The sequence below is a fragment of the Haliotis cracherodii genome, unplaced genomic scaffold (assembly GCF_022045235.1).
Source record: "Haliotis cracherodii isolate W230 unplaced genomic scaffold, xgHalCrac1.p SCAF_3, whole genome shotgun sequence".
Taxonomy (NCBI): Eukaryota; Metazoa; Mollusca; class Gastropoda; order Lepetellida; family Haliotidae; genus Haliotis; species Haliotis cracherodii.
In genome coordinates, this window is record NW_027266286.1 from 24,352,254 (window position 1) to 24,365,610 (window position 13,357).

General features: G+C 42.2%; 1 protein-coding gene across 1 annotated transcript in view; it reads right to left on the reverse strand.

Moving 5' to 3' along the window:
- The window catches only part of LOC139474471 (multidrug resistance-associated protein 1-like), a 33,155-nt gene extending 21,209 nt beyond the window's left edge, over window positions 1-11,946 (reverse strand). The window contains exons 1-6 of the mRNA XM_071257508.1: window positions 11,886-11,946; window positions 5,787-5,963; window positions 4,885-5,004; window positions 3,617-3,745; window positions 1,698-1,811; window positions 759-820 (exon numbers count right to left, since the gene is read on the reverse strand). Of these exons, the coding sequence (XP_071113609.1) occupies window positions 759-820; window positions 1,698-1,811; window positions 3,617-3,745; window positions 4,885-5,004; window positions 5,787-5,963; window positions 11,886-11,918 (635 nt within the window). The 5' untranslated portion in view covers window positions 11,919-11,946. The remainder of the gene's footprint in view (window positions 1-758; window positions 821-1,697; window positions 1,812-3,616; window positions 3,746-4,884; window positions 5,005-5,786; window positions 5,964-11,885) is intronic.
- Between the last annotated feature and the right edge of the window lie 1,411 nt (window positions 11,947-13,357).

Genomic DNA, 13,357 nt, shown 5'->3' on the forward strand with positions numbered 1-13,357 from the left:
TTTACTCTTGCATGAACTGCAATTCGCTGTGCAGAGTTGCGTCCCTTGGGAACGCCAGAAACCTATGATTGTGGGTTCGAATCACGGTTCGCCCCGATTGTTTCTAGGTTTGTCAGCACCATACCCGCACTCGTGGGTTTCACTGAAGTGTTAAACGTCTAAGACCTGCATCACTTCGGGCTTTCCTCCCAAATTAAGCTGACACGCCGCGATATAATTGAAATACTGTTAAAAGCGGCGTTAAACCCAACTCACTCACTCACTCACACACTCACTCACTCACTCACTCATTCACTCACTCACTCACTCGCATGAAGTTCTTGTTGCTTGATTTTTCGTCATTTGGTCGTCTTTCTGGTAAGAAGGCACTGATGACTTTGAGTTTTCAATGTGTTATTTCTCGACCGTGGTCGGCTCTACTTGTTGTCCTTTCCTTAAGTTCTGGGCGGTGGGGTAGCCTTGTGGATACAGCATTCGCTCTTCAAGCCGAAAACCCGGTTTCGATTCCCTATCTGGGTACAATGTGTGAAGACCATTTCTGATGTCACCATGATATTGCTGGAATATTGCATCAAGCGGCGTAAAACCATACTCACTCACTCATCTTTATTTTATGCACATACTGTTAGAATAATTGTGTGGATATTCTTTTATCTTAATTATTAATTGTTTCACGGTGTTGTTTATAAGTGAGAAGTAAAAAAATATATTGCTGTCCGTGTTTGGCAGGTGTTAATGATGAAGTTTAGAAGCTTTACCTGTTCATCCACCAGAACGTAATTCTTGAGAGGAAGGACGAATGTAGTTCAGAGCATGGTTTCTGTAAGTGATCAAGAACTGTTGTCAGTATTTTGGGGGAGCTAATCCATGACAACTCATGAATCCAAGGCAACAAGCACTTACTTATGGAATCCTAGAATGGACATTGCCACCCTTACAAAAACAAGCAAAAATTATCCAAAACGTCACCTCGACATTCGATCATTTGTCTCATTATCACGCGCTGAATAATATATTTGTTTTACGAAAGAGCGACAATGCATCGTTATCAATATGTTGCTTTGTCTCGCATTTAAATGCTTCTGTTACACATTTAATATAAGGAGGGCAACAGTGAGACAACGCAATATATTTTCTCCTTGAAATATGTCGCGGTGTCTCATTGTTGTCCATTGGTAAAAAAAACAACAACAAAAACGTCAGAGCGTGACAATGCGACAAATGGTCAAAATGTCGTATTGTCGCGCTTCAGTTAATTTGGACACTTTGTTTTTGTTTTTGTAAGGACAACGATGTCGCTTCTAGAATTTCATACTTTCTCAAATTAAGTACATTTTTCCACAAGCACCTGCTGTAATGTGGAATTGTTCTTCACTTTAATGATCTGAGTATAGATTTCGACATGTTCTGTATGTCCGTTGAGATGACACATCGCATTAACTACAGAGAGTTACAGAAACTACAGTAAAGTACGGTTATAACGAACTCAAGGGGACCACTAATTTTAGTTCGCTATAACCGTAGTTCGTTATAAGCATATATACAGCAAAACTACAGCAATTATCGGGACCAAAAAAGTAAGTTCGTTCTATCCGTCAGTTCGTTTTAAGCGTGTTCGTTATAACCGTAGTTTACTGTAGCGACATTGTTCCTAAAGACACTTGGTATTCTTGGATTATGACAATAAACGGACATACCATGTCCTGGCTTGAAGAATCTGAAGGCGTTTCTGCCAAACAGCTGATGAACAGTTCTGATATTACCAGCCCATGATATATGTAGAATGTTACTGTGTAGACACTTTTATCCTGCTGAAAAATATTGATTTTAATACTTAAGACATGGCTAGCTAAGCAATACTTGTGGGATGTCAAATGTGATTGTTTTTGTTCATTAAATGTGTGTTAAATAACATATCACTGACGTTACGTACACATGAAAAACTGCATTCGTGACCAACTCGTGTTATTCCGGGACAAGCCGAAAAGCGACTCGTGCCCCTCTCATGGCCAATAATTGTCAACTCGTCGCGTTATGGTTCACATATTTTTCCCCGTATATATATAATGCAATTTAAAGCACATCTGGACATGCGAATTATACAGTATGATTGAACACATTTAACCGTGCTTTGGGTATATTTTTAGATGCAAGAAATATGTAAAATCAAAAATTATTTCTGAGGGATTCTTTGACGAAGAACCTAAACTCATACGCGCATTCTGATTAGTTTGTCGTATTTTCGCATATAACATTCATCGATAGAGCGACGAGTTTTCTTGCAGGTTACTGAACGAGGCGGGTGGTGACGAATGGAAAAACTGCGGAAAATACTCTTTCCTTGGTCCGTGGGCAATACTTGATGACCATATAGATCTCTACATTCAGAGGTTCAGGACAATTTGTCAAAATTGAAAGCAAATGCCATCTGAAATTTGCTGACTTCCCCATTGCTGACACCAATGTAAAATGTCGGGTTAAGATATTCAGGCAAGTAATAAGCATCCCCACGGCTATCAATTGCGCTCCCCTTCTTAATGATCTGTTTCTTTACGCATATGAATGGAATTTTCTGCTCACATTGGCAATGTCAAAACGGGGAAATATGGGTAAGAAGTTTGACTCATTATATAATGAGCTTCACCTATATGAGTGATCTAATATGTGAAATGCTGGACTTTCTCATTCCTAACATTGATGTGAAATTTGGAGGAAGGACATGAGGCCAAGAAGTGTGCATCCTCATGGCCACCCATTGTGTTCCCCTTCTTGCTGTTCCTTTTCTTTATGCTTTGTTTGTTTGTTTGTTGTTTTACGCCGCACTCAGCAATATTCCAGCTATATGACGGCGGTCTGTAAATAATCGAGTCTGGGCCAGACAATCCAGTGACTGATATCACAAGCATCGATCCACGCAATTGGGATCGATGACATTCATCAAACAAGTCAGCGAGCCTGACCACCCGATCCCATTAGTCGTCTTTTACGACAAGCATAGTCGCCTTCTTTCTTTGCATGCATATGAATTAGAATATCTGCTCGGGTTGGCAGGATACCTTCCACGGACCTTACCCACCTGACCAGGAAATATAGGCGACCAGTGAGACCAGTGAGACCGCATCATCTGTGTCATATTTGGAACTATGCATCAAGATTCGGAGCGCCAAAAAATACTCTCCCAAAGACTGTGTAACAAGAGGGATGACTTAAACTTTCCAATAGTCAGGTTTCCCTGTATGTCATCCTTATTCCTGCAGTTCCAGCCTTTGGTGTCTACATGCATTTCACAACTTTTGAGGTGCAATCGAGCATGCTCCTTTTGTGAATATTTGAAAGAGCGCCACACGAGTTTGATTAAAGTAGAAACATTGAAGGCCTCAGTAAAGCTCACAAAATGTTACGTGGGGACATATTCCAGAGTTTTTTTAGATGAACGTTCATATTCATTTAGCTTACATAATTAATAATATTAAGACGCTCAAAATCGCATTATGGAACTGGTCCCCCAGTGCAATATATCTGCATTAAGAGGGTAGTTCCTTAACAAGTTACGGACATTGTTGGATAATATCAAAAATAAATAAAAAGCCATTTTAGGATGCTATCTGTAAATTACCTCTTGTATGATGATGGAGTAGAAGGGGATGACGCCAGTCAGTGTGAGCAGCAGCCAGAAGGTGAACATCACCCCGGAAGTGATGAGGCCTTTCTTCCTCTCCAGGAGCAGCAGCAGCATAGCTAACAGCTGAATAAGACACCAATAACATGTTCTTATGCCTGGGATTTTGTTTTCAGTCCGAGTATTTACTTGATTTATGGATACATCGACTAAATGTTTCACACGTGTTGATTGAAAAGGCTTTTTTGCGAAAGGTCTGTTGACTATTGACAAACAATGTTTAAGATGGTCGAAGCGGACACAGGAAAGTAAACCTTAAACTTATTCCCCTCCCTACAAAAAGAATGCCTTTAAGATATAAAATTGTATTTTGATTTGGACCATCGAATATGTGATAATGTGAAAATCTCTAAATCAAGCTGCAAATGTGCAAATATGTACATAATACCAATGAAAGTTGCTTTGCAAATTCTGGATTTATTCTTTTGGGGAAAATATTTCTTGAAGGCAATCGGTGAAGGTTTGTTTTTTTGTTTGTTGTTTAACGCAGCACTCAACAATATTCAAGCTATATGACGGCGGTCTGTACGTAATCGACTCTGGACCAGACAATCCAGTGATTGATATCATGAGCATCGATCCACACATTTTGGTTGGTTGGTTGGTTGGTTGATTTGTTGTTTAACGCCGCACTCAGCAATATTCCAGCTATATGACGGCGGTCTGTAGATAACCGATTCTGGACCAGACAATCCAGTGATTGACATCATGAGCATCGATCCACACATTTTGGTTGGTTGGTTGGTTGGTTGATTTGTTGTTTAACGCCGCACTCAGCAATATTCCAGCTATATGACGGCGGTCTGTAGATAACCGATTCTGGACCAGACAATCCAGTGATTGACATCATGAGCATCGATCCACGCAATTGGGATCGATGACATGCATCAACCAAGTCAGCGAGCCTGACCACCCGATCCCGTTAGTCGCCTTTTACGACAAGCATAGTCACCTTTTACTGCAAGCATGGGTTGCTGAAGACCTACATTTTGGATACGATGACCTGCATCAACCAAGTCAGCGAGCCTGACCACCCAGTCCTGTTAGTCGCATCTTACGACAAGCATAGTCGCCTTTTACGGCAAGAATGGGTTGCTGAAGACCTATTCTACCGCGGATATTCACGGGTCAATCGGTGAAGGTAGACCCGCTGTATCGTAGTTGTTATCATCAGATATATACTGACGTAATTCGTGACATCTTACAAAAGTCACTGTATGGACAGCAGGTGCGATGGTGAAGGCTTTAAAAGTGTTGATGTTGACGTCCTCAACAGCAACGATAAGCCGGGTTGTGGAGAGAATGACAAGACAAGAACAAAGGATCTGGAAAAAGAACAGGATGGAAGGCCAATGATGATATTTACAATGATACGTAGACGAGGGGCACGACGTTTAAGGAGCCACAATTCTCTACGCTGACTCGTTCTGATTGTGTCTCGGTTTGTTTGTTGTATAACGCAGCGCTCGGCAATATTCCAGCTCTATGACGGCGGTCTGTAAATAATCGAGTCTGGACCCGACAATCCAGTGATTGACAACATGAGCATCAATCCACACAGTTGGGATCGATGACATGCATCAACCAAGTCAGAACCGCCTCCGTGGTCTAATGGTAGAGCGTCCGCCCGGAGAGAGGAAGGTCCGGGGTTCGTACCCCAACCGCGTCATACCAAAAGACGTTAAAAGATGGTACTTGTTGTTACCCTGTCTGGCGCTCGGCATTAGGGGCTAAAACAAGGACTGGTCGGCTCGGAGTCAGTATACCGTGTCTGAGTGGGGTATACATGTTAAACTGCTGCTAGTGAGCTAGCACTATAAATCGGCATCAGTCCGGACTAGTACAAGCAGCCACACACGCACACACATACACGTGCATGCACGTCGATATATAAGTGCAATAATCTTGGACGCGACGTTAAACCCCATTTCACCTCACCTCAACCAAGTCAGCGAGCCTGACCACCCGATCCCATTAGTCGCCTCTTACCACAAGCATTGTCCCCATTTACGGCAAGCATGGGTTGCTGAAGACGTATTCTATCCCGGATCTTCATGGGTCTGTCAACATACTAGCATAGGGTATTCGAATTACGGTTACACTTTACCAGCTTTGCTATAAATTTATATCTTGAAGAAAGAGACGTCGGTGTGACGTTCAGGAGGTAGTAGAGATAGAACGGCGACGTCAGCCACAGCCACCCACATGGCACCCACACCAACACCGTGGACTGGAAGCAGTCTGTGAACTGAGGCCATGTGTTGTACCAGGTCAGGTTTGTGTCCTGGAGGAGACAGTATATGTTAGATAAAATAAAAGCGACAAAAACCGTTGCCATATTCATCAGGAAAGCTCTACTAAATGCCGAGTTCAATGTACGATATCATGTTGTAAGATGATATATTATGTTGACAAAGAGAGTCATTTGCTTGAATGAAGTCCTCTGGCCTGGTTGTGTATGGGCTGTAGAGCGTATATATACGGTAGAGTGTATATATACGGTGGGGTGTATGTATGGGCTGTAGAGCGTATATATACGGTAGAGTGTATATATACGGTGGGGTGTATGTATGGGCGGTAGAGTGTATATATACGGTAGGGTGTATGTATGGGCTGTAGAGTGTATATATACGGTAGGGTGTATGTATGGGCTGTAGAGTGTATATATACGGTAGGGTGTATGTATGGGCTGTAGAGTGTATATATATGGTGGGGTGTATGTATGGGCAGTAGAGTGTATATATACGGGACAGTGTATGTATGGGCTGTAGAGTATATATATATACGGGACGGTGTATGTATGGGCTGTAGAGTATATATATATATATACGGTGGGGTGTATGTATGGGCTGTAGAGTGTATATATTCGGTAGGGTGAATGTATGGGCGATAGAGTGTATATATACGGGACGGTGTATGTATGGGCTGTAGAGTGTATATATACGGTATGGTGTATGTATGGGCTGTAGAGTGTATATATATGGTAGGGGGAATGGATGGGCTGTAGAGCGTATATATACGGTTGGGTGTATGTATGGGCTGTAGAGTGTATATATACGTTAGGGTGTATGTATGGGCTGTAGAGTGTATATATACGGGACGGTGTATGTATGGGCTGTAGAGTATATATATATACGGTGGGGTGTATGTATGGGCTGTAGAGTGTATATATATGGTAGGGTGTATGTATGGGCTGTAGAGTGTATATATACGGGACGGTGTATGTATGGGCTGTAGAGTATATATATATACGGTGGGGTATATGTATGGACTGTAGAGTGTATATATACGGTAGGGTGAATGTATTGGCGATAGAGTGTATATATATACGGGACGGTGTATGTATGGGCTGTAGAGTGTATATATACGGTAGGGTGTATGTATGGGCGGTAGAGTGTATATATACGGTAGGGTGTATGTATGGGCTGTAGAGTGTATATATACGGTAGGGTGTATGTATGGGCTGTAGAGTGTATATATACGGTAGGGTGTATGTATGGGCTGTAGAGTGTATATATATGGTGGGGTGTATGTATGGGCAGTAGAGTGTATATATACGGGACAGTGTATGTATGGGCTGTAGAGTATATATATATACGGGACGGTGTATGTATGGGCTGTAGAGTATATATATATATATACGGTGGGGTGTATGTATGGGCTGTAGAGTGTATATATTCGGTAGGGTGAATGTATGGGCGATAGAGTGTATATATACGGGACGGTGTATGTATGGGCTGTAGAGTGTATATATACGGTATGGTGTATGTATGGGCTGTAGAGTGTATATATATGGTAGGGGGAATGGATGGGCTGTAGAGCGTATATATACGGTTGGGTGTATGTATGGGCTGTAGAGTGTATATATACGTTAGGGTGTATGTATGGGCTGTAGAGTGTATATATACGGGACGGTGTATGTATGGGCTGTAGAGTATATATATATACGGTGGGGTGTATGTATGGGCTGTAGAGTGTATATATATGGTAGGGTGTATGTATGGGCTGTAGAGTGTATATATACGGGACGGTGTATGTATGGGCTGTAGAGTATATATATATACGGTGGGGTATATGTATGGACTGTAGAGTGTATATATACGGTAGGGTGAATGTATTGGCGATAGAGTGTATATATATACGGGACGGTGTATGTATGGGCTGTAGAGTGTATATATACGGTAGGGTGTATGTATGGGCGGTAGAGTGTATATATACGGTAGGGTGTATGTATGGGCTGTAGAGTGTATATATACGGTAGGGTGTATGTATGGGCTGTAGAGTGTATATATACGGTAGGGTGTATGTATGGGCTGTAGAGTGTATATATATGGTGGGGTGTATGTATGGGCAGTAGAGTGTATATATACGGGACAGTGTATGTATGGGCTGTAGAGTATATATATATACGGGACGGTGTATGTATGGGCTGTAGAGTATATATATATATATACGGTGGGGTGTATGTATGGGCTGTAGAGTGTATATATTCGGTAGGGTGAATGTATGGGCGATAGAGTGTATATATACGGGACGGTGTATGTATGGGCTGTAGAGTGTATATATACGGTATGGTGTATGTATGGGCTGTAGAGTGTATATATATGGTAGGGGGAATGGATGGGCTGTAGAGCGTATATATACGGTTGGGTGTATGTATGGGCTGTAGAGTGTATATATACGTTAGGGTGTATGTATGGGCTGTAGAGTGTATATATACGGGACGGTGTATGTATGGGCTGTAGAGTATATATATATACGGTGGGGTGTATGTATGGGCTGTAGAGTGTATATATATGGTAGGGTGTATGTATGGGCTGTAGAGTGTATATATACGGGACGGTGTATGTATGGGCTGTAGAGTATATATATATACGGTGGGGTATATGTATGGACTGTAGAGTGTATATATACGGTAGGGTGAATGTATTGGCGATAGAGTGTATATATATACGGGACGGTGTATGTATGGGCTGTAGAGTGTATATATACGGTAGGGTGTATGTATGGGCGGTAGAGTGTATATATACGGTAGGGTGTATGTATGGGCTGTAGAATGTATATATACGGTGGGGTGTATGTATGGGCGGTAGAGAGTGTATATATACGGTGGGGTGTATGTATGGGCTGTAGAGTGTATATATACGGTGGGGTGTATGTATGGGCTGTAGAGTGTATATATACGGTGGGGTGTATGTATGGGCTGTAGAGTGTATATATACGGTGGGGTGTATGTATGGGCTGTAGAGTGTATATATACGGTGGGGTGTATGTATGGGCTGTAGAGTGTATATATACGGCGGGGTGTATGTATGGGCTGTAGAGCGTATATATACGTTAGGGTGTATGTATGGGCGGTAGAGAGTGTATATATACGGTAGGGTGTATGTATGGGCTGTAGAGTGTATATATACGGTAAGGTGTATGTATGGGCTGTAGAGCGTATATATACGGGACGGTGTATGTATGGGCTGTAGAGCGTATATATACGGTAGGGTGTATGTATGGGCTGTAGAGTGTATATATACGGTAGGGTGTATGTATGGGCTGTAGAGTGTATATATACGGTGGGGGTATGTATGGGCTGTAGAGTGTATATATACGGTAGGGGGAATGGATGGGCTGTAGAGCGTATATATACGGTGGGGTGTATGTATGGGCAGTAGAGTGTATATATACGGTAGGGGAAATGGATGGGCTGTAGAGTGTATATATACGGTAGGGTGTATGTATGGGCTGTAGAGTGTATATATACGGTAGGGGGAATGGATGGGCTGTAGAGTGTATATATACGTTAGGGTGTATGTATGGGCTGTAGAGTGTATATATACGGTAGGGTGTATGTATGGGCTGTAGAGCGTATATATACGGTAGGGTGTATGTATGGCCTGTAGAGTGTATATATACGGTGGGGTGTATGTATGGGCAGTAGAGTGTATATATACGGTGGGGTGTATGTATGGGCTGTAGAGTGTATATATACGGTGGGATGTATGTATGGGCTGTAGAGTGTATATATACAGTGGGGTGTATGTATGGGCTGTAGAGTGTATATATACGGTAAGGTGTATGTATGGGCTGTAGAGTGTATATATACGGTGGGGTGTATGTATGGGCCGTAGAGTGTATATATACGGTGGGGTGTACATTGTATGTATGGGCTGTAGAGTGTATATATACGGGACGGCGTATGTATGGGCTGTAGAGTGTATATCTACGGTGGGGTGTATGTATGGGCTGTAGAGTGTATATATACGGTAGGGGGAATGGATGGGCTGTAGAGCGTATATATACGGTTGGGTGTATGTATGGGCTGTAGAGTGTATATATACGTTAGGGTGTATGTATGGGCTGTAGAGTGTATATATACGGTAGGGGGAATGGATGGGCTGTAGAGCGTATATATACGGTAGGGTGTATGTATGGGCTGTAGAGTGTATATATACGGTATTGTGAATGTATGGGCGATAGAGTGTATATATACGGTGGGGTGTATGTATGGGCTGTAGAGTGTATATATACGGTGGGATGTATGTATGGGCTGTAGAGTGTATATATACAGTGGGGTGTATGTATGGGCTGTAGAGTGTATATATACGGTAGGGTGTATGTATGGGCTGTAGAGTGTATATATACGGTAAGGTGTATGTATGGGCTGTAGAGTGTATATATACGGTGGGGTGTATGTATGGGCCGTAGAGTGTATATATACGGTGGGGTGTACATTGTATGTATGGGCTGTAGAGTGTATATATACGGGACGGTGTATGTATGGGCTGTAGAGTGTATATCTACGGTGGGGTGTATGTATGGGCTGTAGAGTGTATATATACGGTAGGGGGAATGGATGGGCTGTAGAGCGTATATATACGGTTGGGTGTATGTATGGGCTGTAGAGTATATATATACGTTAGGGTGTATGTATGGGCTGTAGAGTGTATATATACGGTAGGGGGAATGGATGGGCTGTAGAGCGTATATATACGGTAGGGTGTATGTATGGGCTGTAGAGTGTATATATACGGTATTGTGAATGTATGGGCGATAGAGCGTATATATACGGTGGGGTGTATGTATAGGCTGTAGAGTGTATATATACGGTAGGGTGTATGTATGGGCGGTAGAGTGTATATATACGGTAGGGTGTATGTATGGGCGGTAGAGTGTATATATACGGTAGGGTGTATGTATGGGCGGTAGAGTGCATATATACGGTAGGGTGTATGTATGGGCTGTAGAGTGTATATATACGGTAGGGTGTATGTATGGGCTGTAGAGTGTATATATACGGGAGGGTGTATGTATGGGCGGTAGAATGTATACATAAGCATGGGTTGTCCTAGTGTATATGCGCGGTATGGTGTATGTATGGGCGGTAGAGTGTATACATAAGCATGGGTTGTCCTAGTGTATATGCGCGGTATGGTGTATGTATGGGCGGTAGAGTGTATACATAAGCATGGGTTGTCCTAGTGTATATGCGCGGTATGGTGTATGTATGGGCCGTAGAGTGTATACATAAGCATGGGTTGTCCTAGTGTATATGCGCGGTATGGTGTATGTATGGGCGGTAGAATGTATACATAAGCATGGGTTGTCCTAGTGTATATGCGCGGTATGGTGTATGTATGGGCCGTAGAGTGTATACATAAGCATGGGTTGTCCTAGTGTATATGCGCGGTTTGGTGTATGTATGGGCGGTAGAGTGTATACATAAGCATGGGTTGTCCTAGTGTATATGCGCGGTATGGTGTATGTATGGGCGGTAAAGTGTATACATAAGCATGGGTTGTCCTAGTGTATATGCGCGGTATGGTGTAAATACAGTACGATAGTCACTGAAACTCTACCAACAGTGTTTTACAACAGCCGTGTTCCTGCATGCGGTGAGGGGGATAAGAATAGCTTAAAGCTGACGCAGTTCCCTCTGAAAGTCAAGTAAAAAAACTGTGTTCTTTTAAAGCGGAATGCCCCATCGGGGAAAAAGCCCACAGAAATATTAGAGCACATTTTTCTCAACTTCAGTGCTGGGTGTTTTAACGTTTTGACTTTTTACACCCAGACACCGTTGCACACGAATATTTCAATACCTCCGCGGTATTTGGGGGATTTATGTTAAATCGGGGCCCATGTGTTGTTTTAAAAAATGAGGGGTTTCGAAACCGTACAGAGGAAGTCATGGTACAAAGCATTTTGTTCCACTCACCCATAACGTCGTTCCATTACAAAGAGAGGCCATGTTATGATGTGAAGCACAATGACTCAAATTCTAGTACTATAAGTGGCATTATGACTAACCGTGTTATCTGGCTCTCTTTTGGGGACACACGTACGTCGTGACCCACACGAGACGACCTAGATCTATGACATTTGCCCTGTCTGCAGAGGTAAAGCGTCTTTTCTTATCCGTTGTCGATGGGAGGGACTTAATGCAAGTTGTATATCGTCAGATCCGGGGTAGAATAGGTCTTCAGCAACCAATGCTTGCCGTAAAAGGCGACCAACTGGAATACTGTCCAAAGCGGCGTTAAACTCACTCACTGACATTTTTCCTCTATTTCAGTTGTAACTTCAGTGCGTATTGCACACGAACATTTTACGGGCGGTTGAATCAATGATTCAATTGTGCGCATACGCCTGTGACCAAACCTTGTCCTTTTCCCACGAGGATCGCATATAATTTCGATCTAGCCAGTTAAAACCCTTATCTATGAGGTCAGATTCGCTAATGTGACAAAGTAGGTCAGTCTGTACTCTCTGAAATTAATAACCTAAAACTTTAGATGTTGTTCTGATGCTGGAGTGAGTGAGTGAGTGAGTTTGGTTTTACGCCGCTTTTAGCAATATTCCAGCAATATCACGGTGGGGGACACCAGAAATGGGTTTCACACATTGTACCCATGTCGGGAATCGAACCCGGGTCTTCGGCGTGACGAGCGAACGCTTTAACCACTAGGCTACCCGACCGCCCCTTCTGATGTTGGACCTTAAACAGGAAATCGTAGCTTTGGACCTCGTAGAAAACATTGGTTGATATCGAAATTTAATTTAATTTAATATAACGAGGTAATATGCGGGTATCCTGGTTCGACGGTCTGATGATCGGGTAGCAGGTGTACATGCCTGAGGCCTACAGGCGACAGATGTTAGCCTAGTAACATGCCCTGCCCTCTCTCTCCCCCCCCCCCCCCCACCAGAAATTAAAATAAAATTATAAAAATAGATGCTCTTAAACGCTATTTCCTGCATTTTGGGACCGTTTATGTTTTATGTTAGATTTTATTTGGAAAAAATGTTGGTAATTTATTCATTAGATTTTTTTCTGAGTAATACATATATACGTGTTTCACTCATATTCGACTTTCATTCAAGAAGCCACTGTGACGACAAATGAAATTTGTACATTAAAACGAAGCGATAATACTACTTTTATGTGTTTTTACATGTTCAGTCGTAGTACGTTATGATTATTTATTGTTTCATATTTTAACGCGAGCCGACCTGTCATTATTATGAAAATAAGTCAGGCAATAAATATGTTCGACCGTGTACAGTTTGAATTAATAATTTACTGCAAGATGGTAAATTGATGTTTACTTATTCTAATTTATTTTTTTCATTCAAGCAGCTAATAAAAATGTATTTCACAAAGTTGCCATCGTAGTGTTGAGAGGTGAT